Genomic DNA, 24,423 nt, shown 5'->3' on the forward strand with positions numbered 1-24,423 from the left:
ATTTGAGGAAAAACTCACCTTCGACATCATCATGGTAAGACACAACATCTAGTTTTCCTCCAAGTTTTTTGGCTACAGGAAAATTAAAAAGAACATTACCACCAATCTGCTTTAGGTGCATGTTAAAGTTACAGAACTGCATTTATTGTTCATTTAGTAAAACTGTTTGTTTATGTTGATGACAAAGGACCAGTCATTTTTAAGGCTGCACTAATCAAGGAAGGGCACATTATTCAAACATAAACCAAACTTTGTACAACGACCCTTAGATGTAACTGAGTCTAACAAAGCAGTTTGGTCAGTGAAGCAAAATTATCAGACACGCAATAAATTCTGCAGTATGTCATGTAAAATAAACAGGGAAAACGTGAACTTGAATTGAACCTGAATTTACAGTGAGTAAAATGTAAACTATGTACATTAAACCTTAATTTTAAGCTTTTTATAATTCAGTGATGCTGTAATAGAGCAGTAGAATAACTGCACTTCAACCACCTCTCATCGACATACTAAGAGCAACAAAACTTGTGACATCTACAGTCAGTAGACCTAATTTACTTGCTTTGTAATTTAGGTCCAAACGAATCATGTACTCTAATCTACTGTCATACTGTACAACTCACAAATTTGTACTTTTTTTGTTTTGAATAATATGTGGAAACTTTCATGAACTGGCTATATGATTAACTTCTTTTATGTCCAGTCAGTAAGAGAACGTAGCAAAACAGACATTTATTGATATGATAATGTCAGAAATCATTACTGTAAACTTAAATTTACAGTATTCCATATTCCATACAAGCATACCAAAACAGCAGCCACTTTTGGCATGTCAGTGACTACAGGACACATTTCTTCAAGTCTTTAAATTATGTAATATAAAAGGCAGGGATGACATTTCTCTATACTAATCCAGTTAAACCCACCATGGAGCCTCTCAAACTCAGTGGGGTCCAGTGCAGCGATAGGATCAGACATGCGGGATGGTTTGCTGATTCCCTGTGAGTTGACTGCTCTGATTCTGAAGTAGTAGGAGTGTCCTTCAAACAGCCCAGACACTGGGTATTTACAAATCTTAATGGGGTGATCATTGCATTGGGTCCAGTTTTCAGTTCCAACCTCACATCTACAAAATAAAAAGAGACAGGAAAATAAAATAAGTTTAAAGTAGAGTAGAACTTAAAATGAATGGATAAGTACAGTAAAATAGTCCATTGTAGAGAAAAAGGAAGGATTCCCTGTGCTGTACGTAAAGACAATAACCCCTTCATTTGTACAGATAGTCAAGCAAACTCTATGTGATGACTTACATGTATAGTAATCAGTCTTTATGTTGGTCAGTTCAACAATGTATGGTGTTTATGTCAATAAATCCTACTTGTCCACAAAGTATCCCAGGATTGGTCCCTCTGTGGTGGTATTTGGGGGCTTCCATGAAACAATGACATAGTCTCTATTGGCATCGTGGATCTTAATGTCCATAGGAGCACCAGGTGCACCAGGGACTGGGGGAGGACCATCTACACAGGAAGTGATAGTGACATTTTAATAATCATATTGTAAGTATATAACACATATTTAAATATGTATAGTAACAGAGTTCTGTAAACTCTGTTGCATCATGTTAACAACAAATCAATAACAATGAAATAAACCCCCAGTATGAGTCTCTGTTACCTGAGACGGAGACAAATGCACTGTGTTCTGCGCTGCCTCCTTTAGTGACCATGCGTATTGTGTAAAGGCCTTCATCATCTTTGAAGAGGTTCGGAAGAGTCAATGTGGTGACTCCTCTGCCAGTGTCAATCTTCACCCATTTAGAGTCAAACAGACGTGTGTCTGGAAATGAGACAGGATCATAAATTCAGTGCCCCTTCCTGCATAATTTTTTAGAAACCTCCATTCTTAATTAATGTAGCAATATCTATACATTCATTAGGTTTGACTGCATTTAGTGATTTTGAATATAAAAAATGAACCTGATTACAATTTGCTTTTATCCCACATGGTCCCTTTTATTTAATGTCTACAGACACACATAGCAAATTAAACTACTCATAAATTGGGGGTATATCGCCAGAGTCTATTTAACTACTTTCATTATAATTAGTTAGCAATGAAAATGGTGTCTGTAACATATTACCATTTTTCCACTGCTGTGCCTCTGGCTTCATGTCGAATAGATTGGGTCTGGTAGTCGCGGTGGCAGACAGTGTATACTACCAGCAATTAAAGTGTAATTACTTTGTCATAAAATGCTACTTCATAACAATTACCATCTCTATACCACTGTGCCTCAGGCTGCAGGTTGGCCAGGTTGGGGTTCAGGGTCATGGTAGCAGTCAGACTGGCAGATTCTCCCTCAGTGGCAAACACTGGCCCAAACTTCTCCAGAAAAGTAATGTTGATTTTAGTGTACTGGATCTTGGGAAGCATGGCAGCTGAGAGATTTGGGGACAGAGAATGAGAGAGAGATGGGAACAGTGCTGTCGGTAACGGCTTGTTGCTTCACATACTACTTCGAAAAGAGAGACATATTTTATAGCCTAGTAGTAGTGGTACTGATCTTGTCATTTCTGGACATATTTAGAGGGAGCTGGTGGTAATTATGATGCTTACCTGTGTAAGGCAACCACGCATATGAACAGGACTCCTCCTCCTCCCTGAACCCTACATGATAAAAAACAAACATACCAAGAGTTCATCATTATTAACAGCAGCCAGTTGCAGTGAAGGCTAAGAAATTTAACAATCACTAGAAATGTTATTAATATAACTGATATTAAGTAACAATGCACTTCTGCTCTGCCAGAGTTGGTCCTGTGACTCATTATGTTTACCATTAAATGTTTTGTGTCCAAAAAATATCTTGAGTTAAGGGTTAAGAGCTGCCAATGTGAATTGAAAATGTGACCTCCAATAATTGGATGTAATTTTTTAGATATTTCAAGACTTTTATAGAACCCACAGATACCCTCTTGCAATTGGTAATGCAAACCAGAACTGGACAAATCTGGCTTTAATGTATTCAGACTTGCCAATCAGCATGTTCTGGTGGGACTGTATGATAAACATCACACTACAACATCAGATACAAGGTATTCAGGACTTACTCTTGACAATGATGGAGGCCTGACTAGAGGCCTGTCCATGGATGTTACAAGCCACAGCAGTGTACTGGGCAGTATCATCAGTTGAGCATCTATAAATACACAATAAAACACAAGTTTCCAGGTCAATATACCTTTCAGGACTCTCATTGTATTTTGATCAAAAGATTTCTTAGAAGAGATGAGTAAATGACACCATGAGTCAGGGTTGTATCCGAGCAAGGTTGTTTGTAGTCACCAAATCAAGCCTTGGGTGGAAATGTGTTAGTAATGTTTACAGTCATCTGTAAAAACATGAAAAATGCCTACATACCAGATTTACTGTATATCCACAAGGATCTGCTCCAACAGGACTGAAAACCACTGAAGTAGTGCCAGTGTGGATTTGCTTTTACAAGGTGTACAGAACGAATACACCAAATGAGCAATAATTTGCCACATGAATGCATTATGAATGCAAGTTGCCACGGATAATCAGCAGCTGAGCGGACACAGTAAAGATTCAGTAAAGCCCTGTTCGCACATTTAGTAAGACATTCAACATTGCTGGTTTGGATGCTTAAACAAGACTTTAGACATATTCCTTTGAGACAGTGCCACAAATTGCTGTAACATAATCATGTCTTCTTTGTGAATAGATGACAGTGCTTTTCAGTCAGAATTGGTCAAATTTCCAGGAAAGTTTTACAAGCTGCAAAATGCACGCTGTGATCGAGTTGCAGGATGTAGTACATCACCTTCTGTATCTCTTATGATTGGCACGTTTCCATTAAATCAGTGGTTCTCAATCTTTTTTCACCATGTACCACTTCAGAAAATATTAGTCTCTCTAAGTACCACCATTATGGCCCACGTTAAAATAGAGTAGCAGCTATGGCCACTTCACGCAGGAGGCAGGTTTATTCCTAAAAACAATATTTATTGTTAAAAGCCACAGCCACGCTGTACTTCCTCTGTTCCGCTCCAATTGAATCCAAATTTGAGGTAACTCAGGTCATATCTCCTTAGTGTTTTGCATCGTTTGTTGCAAGCAAGTGCTGTGGAGACTTGTGTTCAACAGGGCTGCTCGAAATATTCTCCTCCTCATCCACACTTCACTCTAATAGTTCCTGTTTGGAGCCACGATTGCAGTGTTTTTGAACCATTCATCCGCTGCTTACTATCTTGCCATCACAGCTCGTAACTAATCAAGGATGTATGCTCACTCTGTTCATGAACGTAACTATTAACACTTAAACCTAAACTTATTTTAAATGAAATGTTGTAGTATTTCTATAGTATTATGTTTTTAAATTAATTTATTTCATTTTTTAAAAATATATCAGAGATTCCATCCGCGTACCACTAGAAGAAGCTTGCGTACCACCAGTGGTACTTGTACCATAGTTTGAGAACCAGTTCATTAAATCATATTTTCATGAGATGTTGCTGCTTCTGTTCCCTCTAGAGCCATATTGCCACAGATGTTTGACAATCTTAGCAAGCCCCAAGCAATTTGCAGAAGCTTCTGATCTAAATAATCAAGTTCTGTCCTCAGATGGTGCCAACATAAAAAAAACTGCATTTACAGGCTTGTTGGAGATATGTAGAGAGAAAGACTAAGTGGCACAAGAGGGCTGCTACAGGGGTCAAAGTCATTTTTGGTGCCACTGTCATTGCATTCCATGCATTCATGAGATGAAAGCCCAACCTCAACCTCTGAGTTCAATCTCTTACTTGTTTCAATCTCTCTTTTAAAGTCTCTTCATATTGATGTCCCTCTTTGTATCTCTTTCACTTCCTGATGCTCTTTTCACCAACTTTTCCACAACCTCATATTACACCAGTATCAGCTAACATGGGAATTTCAACCCGTGCAGAATGCGTAGGCTGGTGTGGTCATGAGTTGATGACTGACATTTATTGGCGGAAGTGACTACTGTGAGTTGCAGCAGTGAGCTGAGGGAGAGCAGCAAATGTATTCTTATTTTGAATCATAATAGCATTCAGTAAATCCTTCAAAAGCACAGTGACACTGGTGCAACGGTGTGTGTGTGTGTGTGTGTGTGTGTGTGTGTGTGTGTGTGAGAGAGAGAGAGAGAGAGAGAGAGAGAGGGAATGGTAACAGGGGGTGTACAGGAATGCCATGGTGGGGGAGGGGATTCAGCATTTTCTCTGTCTGTCATGAACCATCCTCCAATGTCTTCCAGCCTATTTTTAAAACATATTTTTCACTTAAAAACCACAGCATTCAGTGCAAATGGTGATCTATCTAATAGTCATGTGAGTTGTAGACCACTTAGGAGGGTGATGGGGTTAAGGAGTATTTTTTAAAGGATTAATTGCTGTTGGCTGAACTATGTGTAAGTAACAAGTGACAGAATGAGCTAAAGGTGACTGGATCTAAGGAGAGAGTGATGACTGAAAGAATCCTGGCGGATCACGTAGCACTGAGGTCAGCACTCGAACAGCTGAGCTTCCTAAGACTGGAAGGAGAGCAGACAGTCAGCTGACTCTGACTTTTAAATTTGTGTCGCGAACCTGATGGGACCGACAAGAAAGATTTTCTGAAGATTCAATACAAAGTCTTGGGATAGGTGATAAGGTAGTCAGTATCCAAGTAGGCAAGTGTCATGAATAGTTACGTGTAGCAGTGAGTCATGAATTACAAACCCAGTGAAAATACAATTGTATTCTCAAAGCCTAACAAACATATAAATGCCAAACCATTGCTTTAAATGTTTAGAGACATACATTGTTTACATCTGCTTGTAGTCTTCTCTTTATTCTTTTATTGATGCACTGCTGTCTTTAATAGTGCATTATACTGCCACAAACAGTCAGCCCAAATGTGTATCATGTTTCCTGTAAGCTGCTGCGTGATTAGTAGAAAATAAGATGCAATTAAGGGTTATTCCAGCGTTTTAGTATTGCACTTATATAAAGTTGGGGAACTTGCAAGACTCATATTAAAAAAAATTATTGAAGTAAAGAATTGGTGCAGTAGAGGCTGAGATATCCTGACGTTTAATCCCTATTATAGGCCAAGCTTCAAAAACGATAGATCCTACGATTTGTATAATGCAATTCAAAAGCATCTTTCATTAGACGTGTTCTTCCTTATAAATGTCCTTATCTTTTAAACTTCAAATCTGCAGTTCATTTGAATTTTGACTTTAACAAAGCTCCCTCCAGAGCCACAGAAGATATTATTCAACTGTACTTAAACCGTGTCAAGTAAACAGACCCTTTATGAGTAAAATTGGTGGAGTACCTCTTTTAATATGAAAACCAGCTTATTAAGTGGTCAAAACATCCACCTTTTAAATTATCTTAAAGTCTGTGTTTTTTTTAAAACTTATTTCACCTTGGGATCTCCAGAGAATGGATTCCACCTTTAGCTTCAACCAGGTACTGTCCAGAGGACATGGACAGGATTACACCATCTTTATACCTGAAATAGAGAACAATTACTGCTGACCAGCATCAAGACGTGGAACCATAACAGACAACATTTTTAGCAGCAACTTTTCATAATATCACTGCTAATATCGAATCGAATTATTATCAGATAAAAGAAAGTGAGATGCTAGGCCGACTGTTTCTCATAAAATAGTGTACAGTTGAGTAAAAAAAAAAATAAAATCATTTAGTCAGTTTTAGTAGAAGTTTACCATGTTAAAAGAAAAACAGGTGTTTAGTTCTTACTCACCATTTTACATCCGGCGTGGGGAAGCCCCCAACAGTACAGAAGAGTTTGATTGGAGTGTTTTCAAACACGGTATGAGATCTGAGTCTGACAAGGAACTTCGGTCCCCTGATCATAGGCTCCTCATGCACATATTTGTCCCCCATCTTTGTCCTTACCTAGACAGGGAAACAAGAATACCAATAGCTTAAGCAATATAATAATATACTGCTCTTACTCACACTCTCCATATTGCCTTATTATCCTATTAGTATAGTACCATATTATAACAAATAAACATTAATAAACTTTACACCTAAACATTTTTTTAAACAATGTGGTTCAACTACCATTGTCTCAATATGAGCTACAGATAATTACACACAATTTCCATCCAATGTGAATGCACGTCTGGATAGGGAAAGTTTATAGATTCTTACCACTTCCTGGATGCGAGATTGTGTTTTGTGCTCATATCTTTCCTCCATCGCCTCAGAACTAAACACAAAACAGAGAGTCAGTTTTGCTAACAATCAGTTTTCCTTGTACACAGGCTGAGAATTTAGTAAATTCTTTAAAAAATATATGTGATTTTGAACATGTACCTACTGTTGAAAATATTTATGATGTGACATTAGCCTGATATAAGAGTGCAAGCCTGCCCAAAATAACATTTACAGTAAGCAGCACTGGTTTCAAAACAATACCTTGGTGTGAAAAATGCTTTGTGCTGTTGATGGGATTTGTTGACTCTAAGCCTCTAAAATAGCTTTAGTGCTGTGTGTTAGTCTGTTTTGATACACTATGTGCAATAGGCTGTATGCAGTCTGTAGGCAGTGCTTGACAGGGCTTGTAATCTGATTCCACGTTGTTTCTTGCCGTTTTTATAACTATGACAATACTTTTAAGTGAAAGAGTTTACATTTTTTTAAATAAAGGTTATCCATTACAACCAAAGTTCTATGAGCAAAGATGGGGTCTAGCAAGCTCTGCAGAATAGCTCACCTTTCTCCTCTGAGCAGTGCACCTACATTTTAAATTATCAGTAAAGTCAATCAGTACTGATCTACCAATCCCACCTGGTACTACTATTTTTCACAAATGTTTTTCCCCCCCTCTGACAAGCATTAAAGCCCGGTGCTTTTAACCCCTGCCATGACACCAATATTAGGCCTAAGGGTGTGAACCTGGTTCATGCTAAGAATGCAGGACACCTTCCAAGATCTTTCAATAGTAGGGACAGAGAAGTAAAGCCTCCCTGACCAAGCCTGACCTTACAGGCTATCAACACACACTCATCTATGACTAAGAGACACCAACTTAATAAAAATTTCATAGGAAGGCTTACGTGGTTGACATCAGAGAGCCTTGAGCACCAAAGAGAGAAGCTTTTAAGAGGTTAGCTTAGGAGGGTGCATTACAGGATTTCACCTGAGCACTGTTCAACATATGTGTTAAAGACATGGAATCTGAGCTTCAGAGAGTCATTAGCTTTAAATGTGGTTATTATTATCTGCTTGTGCACCATTGGGCATGTAAAATATGATTAGGCCTTCATAATCTCTAGAAATAAATGCATATTTGTAAGCTGAGCCTTCTGGACAACAACTATTTTTTTCATAAACCATTGTGGCTGACACAGCTGTTTAAAAGGAACTAACCCCCTAACCCTAACATCCTCCATTTGTTGCTGCTTTCCACAATCTCTTTGTGCATGGCCAAATCCTACATTCAGCACTAGACTATGCCACCGAAGGCCCAACCCACGAGAGGCTGTCCAGACCTGGCAACAGGCCTGTTTTCTGAGAGAACAGGCCTGTTGTGGTTGTTTAAATGTGCCTGGAATTGTTGTCTAGTCTATAGAATAATCAATCATTTTGAACATACAATAGTTAACTTATATTTCATCAGTCAATCAGTGTTAAGAGCACATTACAAACACAAGCTTCATACTTACTTGAGTTTGAAATAAAAGATAAGAGAATCGGTTAGGGAAATAAGCTCTAAACGAGCACTGCTGCTACATGAGTCAAAATAATTCAACACTTGTCACTGAACACTTTGTTAAATGAGGTCAAACAAAGGTCAGACTTGTGTGCTGGTTAGCTGCTTACTAGCAAAAAAATTAAAAAAGAAGCAAGAAGAAGTGATCAGCAGCAAGAATAAGATATTTAAAGTGGTAAGTATAGACATGAAACACAGCACACAAAAACAAAAATGTACATAAACACTCTACCAATCACAGCAGCGCAAAACAGCTGCAGAATGTGGCTGAAAATCTGTTAGCAAAATATTTTTGCGCCCATCAGCGAGTTTGTTAGAGTGACAACTGGGGATTTCTGTACTATTTTTTTTACATAATACAGCTTTCCAGAGAGGCCAATGTTAAAATTAGTAAAACCAATCCAGTTTAAGTTATACTTGAAATCTAACCACAAACACACACTGTATATCTGTGGAAAAAGGCATCAGTTTCAGAGTTTGGCTGTTGAAAGTTTTGACAGCCTCTTTTAAGTATGAGAAAAATATTAAAATTCAGAGCAGTTTTCTCAACCTGCTCACTGATGTATGCTCCCAATACAGGACCTTCATCAAAACTGTGCAGTTCACTGACTCACAATTCTGTGCATTGCACATTAGGTTTCAGTGTTTTAACTGAGCACAGTGGGGCATTTTTGACTGCTGTCAAAATCAGAAAGCAGTTAAGTTACCAAGGACTGAAGTTGGATTTGGCTAAATACAGCCAATACTGATCTATTAAAAATTGCTTTGATCAGCTATCATATTGATTTTGAGGATGAGCTTGTTAGTGTGGCATTGATGTTAGTTTAATGTTAACCAGATCAGCCTTACTATTTTCACCTAGGCAAAGCTTACTACTGTTACAATACTACTGTTTTAATGCTTAATGTTTCAGTTATAATTAGCATTAGAGTGTAACATGTACCTGCTGTATTCTTTAACCACATATTTGCTCTGTTTGTGGTGGTATTCGTGGTTGTAAGTCCCACGTTTCGTCCACACTGACATGGTGACACTGTAGATACTGACCTGTTGGACCAGCAACACACACAGACTGACATGGTAACAAAGTACAGTAGATCCTCACTTACAAGTCAGACCAGCAACACAGTGACACCAACATACACAAACATAAGGGCTACCAACCCTAAAGGACCGTCAAATTGACTTCATGAAGTAGATGCAGTCTAATGAAGACAAATGTAAGGAAGGAAAGAGATGGTTAATCATTAGGAGGAGCGTTTTGGGCACTTCAGAAACATAGTCCTGTCTTTCTCTCTAATAATGACTTGGTGCTTGGCAACAACCTCTAGTAAGATTAGTGGACAATATATTTTGTTTATTGCCTCGTCCACTGCTAAAAGAAAAGCCCTCCTGGAATTTGGACACATGGCTTTGGCAACACTGTCACACACTGCTTCAGGAATGACAAGGTGACACTTTATTAATTTAAAGACGGCAGTAACACGGACACACGTGTACACATACAGTACATAAACAAAAGACATGGATGTAGATTATTGTTGGACTAGTAACTGACAGTACAGCTGCACCAAAGACAGTCCATCAACTTGACAGCTCCAAATACAGCACAAGCAGTTGTATATTACAGTTTTATATACAGTGGTGGACTGTGAATACTGTTAATTTTCACTTTAAAGACAAGTGATTGAAACAATACTAAATTAAACATGAAAGGATAGCATAACATGGTATGAATACAACACTGAGAAAAAAAAAAAAGAAAGACAGAAAGAACTGCCACACACATATCACTGACAGTTAAGTTGCTGTGTTTGACATTTACAGTACACACACCAAAGCAAGAGCATAACTTTGTCTTACATCATGCAGTCATAGCAGCGTTGGAACATAATTGCCTTACATCACCTCAGACACCAGAAATAAGCTCAGATGAAACATGAAGCAACTCTCACTGCCCAACCTCACCCTGAAAGCCACTGAGATGCTCCACTGGCAAAGACATTCCTGTTTCCACATCTCTGACACACTCGCCCCAGCACGTGTAACTTACTTCTAATGCCTGAAAACTGCCAATAAAGCAGCCAGTCAATCAGATAAATGACATCATAATGCTAACCACTGACCTCCAACATCTGACCCTTAAGTCAACAATAACAGTTTAAGCAACAGTAACTATTTTACCTTAAAATTACAGCTTCAAAATCATTTGATGATTCACTGACTTGTAATGGGGAGAATGATGCCTCTATCATTCCTACTCTGCACCCCAATCGGCTGTTCTTGCAAGCGGGTACGCTGCAAGAAGCCGGCCTTCTTGCTGTTGGACTAGTGAGTAATATTAGCTGGCTTGCTATTTATTGTGTTGTTGCACTTGCTGGATGTTTGGCTGTGTTAGCAAAGTTGTCGACTGGCAAGTTTTTATTCATGAGTATTGTAATCATAACAAAATGTATGCTGTCCATATTTACAACAGCGGTGTATAAGGGAATCGCACACTGAAGCTGTAGTGGCGCCATATCTTAAAAAGAACCAGTACTACTTATCGGTTGAATCATGTGGTTGTACAGTAAAAAAGCCCCTAAATTATAAATTTGTTACAGAAAATGTTCTATGGTTTCACACACTTCACCCTACTTGAGGATTAGTAAACTAGCCTGTCCAACAGTGTCACAGAGCTGTACCACTAAAATCACTGAAGTCCCTATTGTTCCTTGTCAGTAAGTTATTTATTATTTAGCACCTTCTAAAGCAGATCAAAAATCAAAGCCAGAGATATAGGAAGACATTCTGCTCCCAAAGAATATTAGCATTAAACTGCCCTCAGGCAAGTTTTCACTGCAGGCAGGTCTTATTCTATTCCCATCAGTTCTACACTCCAGTTCCAGTGGCTGTCCTCTGCCTCTGTCAGTCCAGCTAATACTACAACAGCACAAATGCCTGCCAAACCCGAAACCCGAGCCTCTCTGTCTGTAAAAGTAAACCTCTAAAATTCTAAATCATAACCGTAAAACCTCTGAAATTCTGCAGCTTAATCATAACAGTTGCTCATTTGTATTTGTAAGTTCCTGAATTGAATTAGATCAAATAAAGTCAACACTTTAAGTCCCAGAACTACACACCAGCAATCTATGCACCGAAGCAACAGTCCCAGGTGTCCCCACCAAATGTAACTGTCCAGTGGGAGTCCATTTTAAACAATTAAGAGTCTAAGTATGATAAATACACAGACCCTGCTAACATTGGTTAACTCATTTATTCAAATTGAATTTCAGCACATTCTTCATAATTCATATATCCTATCATTCATCACATATCACAAGTATTATCAGCTCTGGTTAGGGGCCATGCACCATCTCTTAGTCGTGCCATAATCTGCTCTCTATTCCTCCACCCCACTGATCTTACCTGCTACGCTTGAGTTTGAGACAAAAGTAGATAAAAAGCTGAGGATACAGAGGTGATGGAAACAGAAAGATGATTAAATTATAGTTTTCTTACCCCTTGAGATTTCCTTTGCAGCGACTTCGGTTCTCAGCCTGAATCCACAGGGAGTCAGCCTAAACCAAGTACCAGGCCAACGAAACCACCACCCGTCTCCAACCGACCCCCATCTGCCTCTCCCTGAGGCCTTATAAGGAAAGAGAGCTGCCTATATATAACCAGTATCCTTCAAGACTCAGTGCCATTAGAACCAGTAAACTATTTGATTAACAGAGTTTGCCCATTACAGTTTTTTTTATCAGTTTGCCCAATTGCTGGTTTCGAGAATGTTAGGTCAACAACTGATGCTAAACAACTGGTTATTCAGGTATACCAGCTGATCTAGAGAAGGCAAGGAATCTGTTATCGGAGACAGCACCACACATTTTCAAGCAACATTTTTAGCTCTACAGAAAAGGCAGCAAGATGGTGAGCTTAATCAAGAACCACGTTGCAACAAGGCTGGTCACTTAATTTTCTTCCATACTACAATGGCATAGTTATTGAATAATAAAACATACTTAAGACGGCATTTCAACGCTTATAGAACATGCACCTTCAAACTCTGAAAATCAATTTTAAATTCTGTGTTGCAATTTATATCTAAAGTATACAGCTGTTTCACATATACATTTAAATTGTTCTAGCTGCACTTTAAACAGTACTTAAGTCCCTCTCGGGGATCTTTCTCCATCTGCACTTAGAAACTTCTTGAGACACTGTGTCGCATGTCGCTGAACTTTTACCAGGGCCTATTTATAAAACTAGCTACAGTTACAGCTAGACTATTCCTGACACAGTGGAGGAACTGGGAAACACATTTCACATCTGAGGCGAAATCATATGATGGGACAACATTGAGCTACATTTGAGAAAAGGAAAGAGAGAGGCAGGCAGCATGGCGTCTTGGGAGTAAGTGAGTGAGTGAGTGATCTAGCCTGTTTTTTTTATATTCAAAAATGTTATTAGCACAAATGTTTATTACAACTGAACATTTATGAAGTAATCACAACGGCCTATTTTGACTATTTCTTAGAACAAAGTCATCCCAGACCCACATTTTCTCAAACCAGCGCTCCTATAAGCCCACTATATAATTCCCACCCCACATACAAATTTGAGCAATGAAACCAAGTAATAATAATAATAATAATAATAATAATAATAATAATAATAAATAAATAAATAAAACTAGCTTGGGTTTTGAACTTACAAGGTCCCATCCCCATTACCTTCATAATAACATTTGAAAATGTAAAAATATTTTATGAGATTAAATTCCAAATAATGTCATGTATGCTAAATACATTATTAATTTATAATACATTATAAATACAAACCATATTAAAAGCATTTTATTATGGTTAAACTGTGAGAGGTATCAGGAGTCAATAGAATCCTGCATTGAAAACTATAGACAAATGAGAAATATGTATGACTTGTTAACTTATTAATGGTTTATTATGCCTTAACATTTTTTTGAAAGTCTTACATCGACAAAGGTTAAAAAAAAAACTTCAGACATTCCATGTTAGATTCATTGTAATTCTGTGCACTATTGTAATCTTTGTTAACTCTTTTTGTCCTTGGGGTCGAAAAGAGCCCCCTGTTGGACATGTGGTAGTACACTCTGTAACCAAAGCCTAGTTACAATTTTAGTACGTTATGTTGTTGGCTGACAGTGAGGCGTTGGTAAGCCAGTGATCCAAGGTAATGAGGTTGTGGTCAATTTTCAGCAAGTTGAACGAAGAAATAGCATTGAAAAATATATATACTGTATATACAGTTTTGTTGTATGATCATTTGCTTCTTCCAGTAGAATATTATGACATTTTTACTATTCCAGGCAACACACTGTGACATTGCAGTCCCTGGAGATGAATTAGCAAAATGAATTATTCTTTCATTTTAGTCTCCTGGCATGCTTAATTTTACACATTGGCTTATAATGAGTCATTTAAAAAGGAATCCCTGGGCATTTCATACATTTAATAAGTCAAGCCTGTCCGATTAACTTTAAATTATGAATCGTTAGTGCAGAGCACTTTGTACAGGGAAATACCTGACTGAATATCATTCGAAGAAAGAATGTGGTAGGCATGCAATAGGCATACATTTAGCTTACTGTCTCTCTATTTAGACCATTTAGAATACACCCATTTCTAAAACTCATCAAGTACACATACGCATTATTTTGATCTTGGATTTACACTGACCAGGATTTGAGGCTTTTTGACCGAAAATGATATCAACTGCCCCTTTCCATTAACTACATAGTGTGTTCATTTTAACCCTCTGTTTAGGTCACATGACTTCTGTTATGCTTAGAGGCATAGAGAAAACTGCAGCAGCTCTTAAGACATTAATGCAAAAAGTAAGAAAGGAGATTATAAATCCCCCAGTATGTTGTGAACGTAGTCCAACAGTTCATGTCCCTTCTATTTTATAACACCCAGCAAATACTAATAACTATGAATCATTTATTTTGTGTTGTTTGGTTATTGAACACCCCGTTAATTTAACTGACTACAGATTAATTAAGTCATTTTTGGTGAAGGCATTGCTAAACTGCCATTTTCTATTGACACACTTTATAGACACAGCTTGAGCTTCAAAATTTAGCAAATGCTGTGATTAAAACCATTGCATGGTACAATGAAGTACAAGTTGTCTTGATGGGAACGATTGAACAGTGTTACCAGCAAACCTAGTTTCAAAACATCACTAAAAGGCTTTGGACAAGAAGCAGCCGGTGTGTTCCGGACAATAAATCAAGCCACCCATCCTACCACGTGATGACGCATGACGTATACGGCGCTCGCAGTTGGTTGAGCGAACAGGTAGGGAATCTGCTGCGGGACGTAAACAACAGTGTTCCCTTGTACTCTGTCCTGTGTAATCTATTTACCTAGCTAGTTACTGCACGGCGCTTGAGTAACCACCACAAATTTTCGTTGCAACATATCCGGCACAAGGTGAGACATTTAATAAACGGCTGAGCCTGTTCGGTTAAATTGAAGTTCAGTTTCACGCTGTAGCCGTTTTGCTCTGACTGTAACGTTAACTTATTGGGTAATGGTCCAACTTACGATATATTATTTCGAGTTTTAAAATCAGCTTAGCTAACGTGTTTACACATTTAGGTACATCTTAACGTTACTGTAGCTTCAGATTAGCCACCAAAAACGTTAATTTGTTGTGCCTGACCACTGACTAAGTTGGCCGTCGCCATCCATAGATATAAATACGGTCGCCATCTGTTCGTTAACTAAAGTTACAGTTGTATTTCAATCCGAGTGTGTTAACACCATTTGTCCCTACGGTTGCTACTGTGTTTCTAGTAAGTAAGCTAAATGAATAACGTTACATGTTTGCCATTGTTGCTGACTTTGTTAGACAATTGCATGTGGGAACTTCAGCCTGAGCTGTGACACAGAACTGCACCGTTTGAGAGACCCTTTGATAATCGCAGTTATCAAATTCAGAATTGGATAATTTCTTATATCATTAAATAGCCTAGATCAGTTGTCGCCTCCATGATTCATGTGATTTAGGGTAGTCTGTTTTTTGCTAAACTGGCCCGGTAATATGTGTGTATAAGGTTTCAAATGCAGTTTGTTAGTGGTTGTGTATTTGAGGTAATACTTTCGTCTACCACTGTGTGCATGAACCTGTTTTTCTTGCTCAGTGAACCAGCCTAACATCTACAATTTGTGTATGGTCTACAAGGTCTGATTCTATACTCTGGGCGTTGTTTAAATGTTATGTGGATGTTGCAGGAACCTGGGGTTGTTCTAATGTCCAATACTGAGTTCTGCATAAAAGCAGCTGTTAATTGACAAATCTATTGTCTTCTTTTAGGTCAGACATGAGGCTCTGCTCCCTTCTTCTGCTCTGCCTGGCAGCAGCCCTGTCATCCACGTTTGTGATTTCACCCCCGTAAGTACAGAAAAATAATATACTGTACGTATAGATGGATATGGTGGTAGATGGTCTAATGAACTGCTATTTCCTGCCTCTCCATTTGTAGGTCTATAAAATTACCAAAATAAATATGAAATGATCTCTCAATAGATAACGTTGTGTCCTCATTATGTATAAATAATAAACAAACTAGACTCCACTAAAAATGAATGTATGTGTGCGTGTTTTTCAGACACATGTGGACCAAACTGATCCTGACCCACCACTGGCCCAGCACCTTCTGTAGTGTGAGTTTCTTCCTGCCTTTATTTATTTGGTCTTTGACATTTGGACCTTTTTAAAGATGCAATAGGGCTGATTCACAGAACAATTTGACATATCACAGTAGGAAAAGCACAGATGTAAATAATAAAACTGATGATTGCCATTTAGCTGCTTGAATAGCACAGAGCCATCATCAATGTTATTATTAACACCAATGCTTTTCCTATGAAGACAAGTCAAAATATCTGCTGTGAAAAAGGACTGTGATTCATTAGACCAGAGCCAGATTTTTTATTAGTTATTCTTTCATTTGTAGGATGAAACAGGGCTGTTGCTTACTTAAGTCCCTAAATCAATAGTTAAGGGCTGGGACGATTCGTTGACGTAGTCAACGTCATCACAAATAATTTGCGTCGACGCGTCACTAAATAAAATAAATAAATAAAACTTGCGTGCAAATTAATTAATGTAATGTGGAACTACCGTTAGATACGCGCCTTAGCTCTGAAGCTAGCCGAGCTCTCCACCTACATGCAGTTTTTTGTCAGGTCGACGGTCCAGTGAGTGAGTCAGAGATAGCAGCACGAAAAGACAAGTATGGCGAGTAGTGGCGGCCCACAAGAGTTAGAGGACCCGCCGGCCTCTGTAAGATCGCAAGTTTGGGAAAACTGCAGCCTGGAGCCTCCCGTGTCATGCCCTCTCGTGTTATGCCAACCCGCCTGGTGCCGTCCCCGCCTCGAAATCTTCGGTCTTCGGGTCAGTTCCAGTAGTAGGCTACAGGCAAGAGAGTGGTAGATAAGGCGAGGACTGTGTGTCGGCGTTGTTCAGCAGTTGTTGGGTATGAGAGTGGAAATACATCTTTTCAGTTTATCATGATAGGCATCTACACTATCAGCAGCCTGTGGTTGAGTAGTCAGTCACAGTCATCTCGTTGTTTAATCAACTTTAGTGTGCAGCATTCTTAGTCCAGCAACATCTTTAGCCAAATTATTATGTCTGTGTCTTGACAGATCCATTTCTGCACCAGCCAAGATTAATATAACCCTGTTGTAACCATGTTGTGACAAATTGAAGGTAGTATAGATAGATAATATTCATCCAACAATTATGATAAATTGATTAATAACATGGTATCCCATCTTAAGACAATGTTGCCCTCTTATATTGCCCCAGAATGTAACCTGCCAACCTGTACGCATTTTGCGTAGTAGATACGCATTTTGACATCAAAATACCTTATTTTTTATATTCTTATATACAGTCTATGCAAAATACGGTGATACAATTTGTCACTTTAAACTACGCGAAAAACAGGTGACTGCTTTGAGTTTACTCGTTGACATGCAGTAGCCGTCTCAGTTTTGGATTTCATTACAAAGGTCTTGTATTTTTTTTTGCCTTTCCTTGGATTAAGTTCATACCGTAACAAAATTAACTGTTACTAATGTAGGCTATTTAAAAACTGACCGGAGCCCGTCGCTGGACGCACCGGAGTACCGAGACACAAAGTAAACACGCCTCTCTGACCGGTACCGGGGTGTTAGCGGATAAACTGAGCGGAGGATGTGCGGAACGTGTCGGTGTGTGTCGGAACCTGGCTGGCCACTCGGCGCCCTCAGACAAAGCTCAAGCTAACAGTCTAACGGCTTATTATTATCAAATATTGGGTCCGTGAGCGCACTCCGCCGGACTCTGTTGATCCATGCAGGACTTCACTGTGAGCGGACTGTTTAGAGACGATGTGACCGGCAGGTAATGTTAACAGTTATCTGCTACTGTAGCAGAGCTGCAAAACGCTGAAACATTGCTGCAGGTATTCATGCACAACTGTTGTTGGTGATTTACAGAGGTGGAAGACTTACTCAGATCATGTATTGCAGTAAAAGTAGAAAAAACAGTGCTGTAGAGTTACAAATTACTTGTCAGTTACAAGTCCTGCATTCAACATCTTCCTTAAGTAATAGTACAAAAGTATTATCAAAATATACTTAAGTACCAAAAGTAAAAGTGCCTATTATGCAGTGTAATATATCTTATTTTATTGGATTATATTATGATGCAATACATTGTATTAAATATGACTGATAATTTAAATAAAATGTTTTATTTAATTCAAGTAGCCTACTTGTATATCATTATTTTCTAGGGTTTAAAATGTATACAGATTTGACATTTTCGGAATGGGTACGAAGTTGGCATTGAATTTAATTTGAAATGGTATTAAAAAGGTCTTAAAAAGCCTTGAATTTAAGTTGGAGGATCCTGGGGGTACCCTGTATATTGTACGTGTTTGTTTGCTAAACGTGACTTTTTCATTGTAGCCTAGGCTGTACAAACCATCACGAAAAATAATTATAGGAATCGTATAGTAGTCCAATTTTGGAACAATATTATAGTAATCATATAGAAATAGGCTATTATAGGCCTAGTATTTTGGGACATACTATAAAAGTATTACAGTATTTTGGAGACTATTATAAAACTGTAGGCTACTGTAGGAACATTATGGAGGGTAAGGTTATTATAGAGATCATAAGTAACCTGGGCTATGACTAATGACTACGTCCTAGGACCAGGTGAAGTGATTGGTAAGCATGTGAACTAAACGACACACTATACTGATGCCCAACAAGCCAAAAATACATCAGAGACAGCGGTAATGGCACATTTTTTCCACGTGCGTGCCGCCGTGTTCATGAAACAGAACTTCGACAATAAGTTGCTACTCAAAAAAGTTTTTCAAGGTTGGCAGGTCTGAGAATGTTATATATATACTGTATCACTGAGTCAACATTAAGTCCTTAAGTGTCATGTGATGTCTGTCTGAATCACGAGACTGACTGTGTGTCAACAATTTGGCCTGATTAGGCAAGATGGTTTTAAACTTGGTTTTAAGTCACAATATTTAGCTTTGACAGCACTTTCCTTGTGTTTTATGCTTTTTTGAGAACCTCTCTGATAGTTCAAACCTTTCAGTGACATGTGGTTTTGTATCATATGCCAGGCTGTGTGTCAGAAGCAAAGGTTTGGCAACGTTGTGGTCTTGGTACAACAAGTTTCTGTTTGGGGTTGAAAATGTTAGCTCAAAAATGTTAGTCTCATTTTGCCTAATGATTGACAAACTAACATTCTCAGAAGATAGAAGTTTCTATCGAGGCAATTTTAATAAAAAATAAACCAAGAAGTAAGATACATGTAGATCCTTAACTGCAAAGCCACAGAGTTGCTGCAGTTCCCCTTTCCACTTGACGGTGTGACATTCCTTAGTGGGAAACAGAAGAACTTTTTTACTCTAGGTGGTTGGCAATACAATATTCAAGACATATCTTTTCATCAATCGCTCAAGTCTTTTATCAAGTATCATAATCAAGAATATCAAAATTGATCAGTATCAGTAATACAATAATCATTAGTTGCAGCCCTTGTAGCTACTAAATTCGCTTTGGGTTTATAACAACTTTTCTTTTATCTTTGCACCTTTTTATTGAGGTTTTGACAGATTTTTGTTTTTCAGCTCAATGAGGCACTGCCAGCTGAGTAGTGAATGTTTATTACTAATAACAGAATTAAGTGTTTGGTGTCCAGATAGAATAATGATACTAATTTTCATACATTTCAGATGGAACACCCAGCATGTCATCCCAACATTAGCTACTGGACACTACATGGACTCTGGTATGTGTGTGTGGTTTTTAATCAGATATGAGTGTGTTATTTTCTTCATCAGCAAGGCAGATGTTACTTAACCACTACCTATTAGGTATTACCACTTTAGAAAATTGGTAAATGTCCTGTCTGAAAATGTTTGTTATTACAACATATTATATATACAGTATAGGAATAAAATCCAGCTCACAACTTAGTACAGGGACGTAGCACATTTTTTCCACTATTGTATTTAGGAAAGTCGTTATCTATTTTGCAAAGGCACCGTTGCTGCATCTGGGGCTTAGCGCTGTCTGGGGTTGGTTTTGATTGGTTTAAAGTAACACAAACAAGCCAGAGCGTTTTTTTTTCCTTTCCCAGAATAGATAAGCAGTAAGATAGGTCTGGCAATGCAAGACTACTTGGGGAAAGAATTGCCAACGTATGGCAAAACCGCTCTTTTGAAAAAGCCAGTTAGTTCGTTGTAATACCAGTTTTTGCTGCCTATTTTATTTCTCTCTATCTCTGCAAATGAGTAACACAGGGCAATATTGTAAATCTTACTGTTTTTCAGGCCAGATAAAGGGATTGACTGCAATTCATCGTGGCATTTCAACTCTTCTCAAATAGAGGTACAACACTGTTAAGACTGAGTGTGTCTTAACAACTGAGTGTAAAATTCTTGTAAAGTCATTTATATTATTTCTGTAATCAGTAGTCACTTTAATTCATCAAGAAGAACAGACAGACACCGGTTACACCGATGACTAAGAATAAACGGGAGAAAACTCTTTTAATCTAAAGCACACAAAACCGAGGCAGGCAGTGAAATTTGACATCACAGAATTTGGGAAGGGGAATTTATGATTTTCTTCTCCTTTTCATTAGCGCTTACTGTATGCTGATAGATAAAACATCTGTTTTTGGGTTTGTGTTTTCAGGACCTGCTTCCAGACATGAAGACGAGTTGGCCTGACTTGCTTAACCCCTTGTCTTCTTCTTTTTGGTATTGTATCAATCAATCTATGAAACTTTTTTTTAGTTTGGTATGTTCTAGAATCCTATTAATGGCTATAAGCATTTACTTCTATGTTTTTTCTGTGACGGCAATATACAGCCATTTCTGTCTTCCTGATACTCTACTACACAATGTTATGGTATAGTATATGTAGTCTCTCTGGAAATACAATAGAATGCAGCGTCATGCATTTATCAATTTGCATGCATAGATTACAGTTGGTGACAAGGACACTGTGCTCAGATATGTATAGTTAACCAGCTCTGACTACAGGATCAGATTCAGAGTTCTCCAAATTCATACAATTATCAAGCATTTTGAGATTATCATCATGTAGGCATCACTTTGTACATAATCAAGGGGTTACTCCTAATAAAGACATTTTCAACATAATCACTGTAAAAACTATTGCTGTTTGTTTGTCTGTCTGTCTCAACAGGAAGTATGAGTGGCACAAACATGGTACATGTGCAGCCAAAGCACCTTCTCTGAATAGTCAACATAAATACTTCAGCAAGGCACTGGAACTATACCATAAAGTGGATTTGGACAGGTACACACACACACACACACACACACACACACACACACACACACACACACACACACACACACACACACACACACACACGGTGGGGGGGAGGGGCATCATTCAAAATCTTTCGATCCGGTGCCAATTTCGATGCCTCAGTTTCGATGCCGGTTCCTTAACGATACTTTTTTCGATACCATGTGTTTTAAAATCCATTTCAACATCAACAAAAATACATTAAACACAAAACTTTATTTTCCACCTTAATTGTGAATCTGGTAAAATTCTGGTAACACTGCTCACTCAGAGTAACATTAATAAAACTGGTTGTGCTTTTGGATAGGGGTGCGCCTGTCAGATACTCAGGATTGGTATCAATCCAAACTTTAAAAATTAACAAAAAAAGAGAAACCTTTTTGCCACAACATGAACATATTATTAATAATAAATAAATAAACAAATGACATTGTGTACAGACTAATATTGAACTAACTAAAATGCAAAGGAATGTAAACAACAAAGATTTTTTTAGTGCAAACTGCAATAATGACAAAGCTTTAACAATAAACTTGGTGACTGCCCTGTTGTCAACATTGAACTAATGGAGAACTAACTTAAGTGCAAAGGAATGTAATTGAATTGCCTTGTTGCTGAAAGGTGCTGTAGATAAAGTTGCCTTACAACCTCAGCCTGTCAGTCAGTCACCAGGGCAGAGAAACCACTGTTGTGCCTGCTTGTCTCAGAGGAAGTGTAAAACAACAGCACCATGACCACATTCGGCTCGCCATTAATATCATATCGCAGCAAACGCTGTCTTGAAAAACTGTAACCACACTTGAAACCGCTTTATCGGCATTGCCGTGACTCACTGTGACTTCAACAAAACTGCAGAGCCGACGTAGTTTACTCCGTCCGCACCTCTGCGTGTGTGTGTGTGTGTGTGTGTTGGTCAGAGCTCCGCTCTCTGTCAATATGCAGAGAGGAGAGATAAGCTTGCGCTTACGCGCTCAGACGCTTTTGGAACCGAAATTTGGCACCGAAAGATTAATAATTTTTACACACACACCTCTTTCTTCAGAAACAAGGTCTAATTTTCTAGTTCTTAGTATTTTCTTGATGTTCCTGATCACTGTTAACCCTGCATATATTTGCTGTCCACAGTGTATTTCAGAATGTGACTGTTGTATAATTATTTTAATTCACTCTGGATGAAAGCCTAAACAGCTCAAAGCTTTAAATATAAATGTTTCTGTTATTGTAGCATCCTGAAGAAGTTTGACATCACCCCTTCAGAAAAATACTACAAAGTAGGTCTATTTATATTTTAACATCAAATTATGGTATATTAAAATCTTAAATATCTGTGTTGTTAGGAATAAAGCATGAAAGTAACTCATTATAATAATAATAATGTCTGTATTAATACTATTGTTTCTCACTTTTGATTTTCTCTCCGCTCCTAATGTGTCTGTGTGTAGCTTTCACAAATTGAAGGAGTCATAGAGAACTTCTACAGCGTCAAACCTAAGATCCAATGTGTCCATCCATCAAAGGTATAGTTTCATTTAAATAATGAAATCATGACTTGCTGCTTGTGTTTTGCATTGTCCTACTTTTCAGCAATGTTCAGGTGCATTTTTGTGTCAGGTGTGGTTGTATTTAAGCTATGTTTTAAATGTTGGCTGACATTCTCTTTGTTAAATTGTGTCTTTTTGTGTTTCACAGAATGCTGATTTCCAGATTTTGGGGCAGATTGAGATCTGTTTCAACCCTGATTTCACTCTCCTGGACTGTGAGAAACAGTTTACAATGGAGACAACATCTAAGGGAGACTGGGACAATCCCGTTGCGGTTGACAAGGCATCTGGGTTCAGTGTGTGTGACCATGATATGCCAGTTTACTACCCACCTCTTCCATAAAACACATACATGTGCAAACTGAAATGCAGCAGCACACTACAAACCTACTTATACACACACAAAGAAAACATACATACAAACAAATCAACTGTACTGTGATTTAACATGTGCGCACACACTGACTAACTATAATTCTGTTTTTCTCAGGCTTCACAATGAACATAACTGTAATGATAATGTATGTCAAAAATGCCCTTACACAATCAGTGCATTCTGAAAACATTTTTTAACTGCATTGAAATTCTGGCTGTGACACGTACTTGAAAAAGGTCTCCTGTGCAAGGTTATTTTTATATCCTACAAAAACCAGGACACACACTCAACCACTACTTAGTGCTTTAATGGAATTATGTCCCTTCCTGACCCTCACTGTTAGATGAATCCAATATAGAGCACAGCATGGTTCTTTTTTCTTCAGCTCAGGTCAGGTCAGGCAGGCGGGCCGGCAGATGGACACTTTGTACATTGTTGGCAAATGAGTGGAGCCTTACGTCACATTTGCAGGTGACTCTTACTTAATGTTACTGGTTGTGTAGATGTCAAAACATATATTGTGACAGCTGGCCATATTTTATACCACATTTATGTGCCACCTATTAAGTGCCATCTCTTTTTTTGCAGGGTGATATTTTTCGTTATTAAATAAATGCTTCAACATTATAATTAATTATATCTATTAATCACAGTAGCTGGTGTTCTCTATTGTTGAATCACTACACAAATAATATTGGGTAATATGCATATTTTTGGGATAAGGGTCATTATTACATAACACTGCTACTTTTCAACAACATCCACAGCTTTCAGGCATTATACACTAGTGGTAGTTATCATTAGCTACCTTCTAATTTTTGCC

The 24,423-nt window shown here is 38.1% G+C and overlaps 2 protein-coding genes across 4 annotated transcripts in view; one reads left to right on the forward strand and one right to left on the reverse strand.

The window, feature by feature from the left end:
• The window catches only part of myom2b (myomesin 2b), a 35,069-nt gene extending 22,513 nt beyond the window's left edge, over positions 1-12,556 (reverse strand). Inside the window, exons 1-12 of one of the 2 annotated variants that reach the window (XM_031314267.2) lie at positions 12,283-12,555; positions 9,725-9,828; positions 7,218-7,275; positions 6,802-6,956; positions 6,457-6,543; positions 3,114-3,202; positions 2,620-2,670; positions 2,277-2,441; positions 1,678-1,839; positions 1,379-1,520; positions 927-1,126; positions 19-72 (exon numbers count right to left, since the gene is read on the reverse strand). In XM_031314267.2, coding sequence (XP_031170127.1) covers positions 19-72; positions 927-1,126; positions 1,379-1,520; positions 1,678-1,839; positions 2,277-2,441; positions 2,620-2,670; positions 3,114-3,202; positions 6,457-6,543; positions 6,802-6,956; positions 7,218-7,275; positions 9,725-9,807 — 1,246 coding nt within the window. In that variant the 5' untranslated portion in view covers positions 9,808-9,828; positions 12,283-12,555. Of the gene's footprint in view, positions 1-18; positions 73-926; positions 1,127-1,378; positions 1,521-1,677; positions 1,840-2,276; positions 2,442-2,619; positions 2,671-3,113; positions 3,203-6,456; positions 6,544-6,801; positions 6,957-7,217; positions 7,276-9,724; positions 9,829-12,282 lie in introns of both variants that reach the window. The other variant, XM_031314268.2, reaches the window with a different exon arrangement.
• A 2,532-nt stretch (positions 12,557-15,088) lies between these two features.
• Positions 15,089-24,227, forward strand: rnaset2 (ribonuclease T2). Of its 2 annotated transcripts, none has more exons than XM_031314193.2 (10): positions 15,089-15,239; positions 16,126-16,203; positions 16,421-16,475; positions 20,072-20,127; positions 20,672-20,729; positions 21,039-21,103; positions 21,555-21,668; positions 22,909-22,954; positions 23,126-23,200; positions 23,373-24,227. In XM_031314193.2, the coding sequence occupies exons 2-10, from the start codon at positions 16,133-16,135 to the stop codon at positions 23,565-23,567; spliced, it is 735 nt and encodes a 244-aa protein (XP_031170053.1). In that variant the 5' UTR covers positions 15,089-15,239; positions 16,126-16,132; the 3' UTR covers positions 23,568-24,227. The 2 variants fall into 2 exon arrangements, with proteins under 2 accessions (XP_031170053.1, XP_031170054.1); XM_031314194.2 differs by lacking the exon at positions 15,089-15,239 and adding an exon at positions 15,581-15,604.
• Positions 24,228-24,423: the final 196 nt, after the last annotated feature.

This window comes from Sander lucioperca, chromosome 3 (genome assembly GCF_008315115.2).
Source record: "Sander lucioperca isolate FBNREF2018 chromosome 3, SLUC_FBN_1.2, whole genome shotgun sequence".
Taxonomy (NCBI): domain Eukaryota; kingdom Metazoa; phylum Chordata; class Actinopteri; order Perciformes; family Percidae; genus Sander; species Sander lucioperca.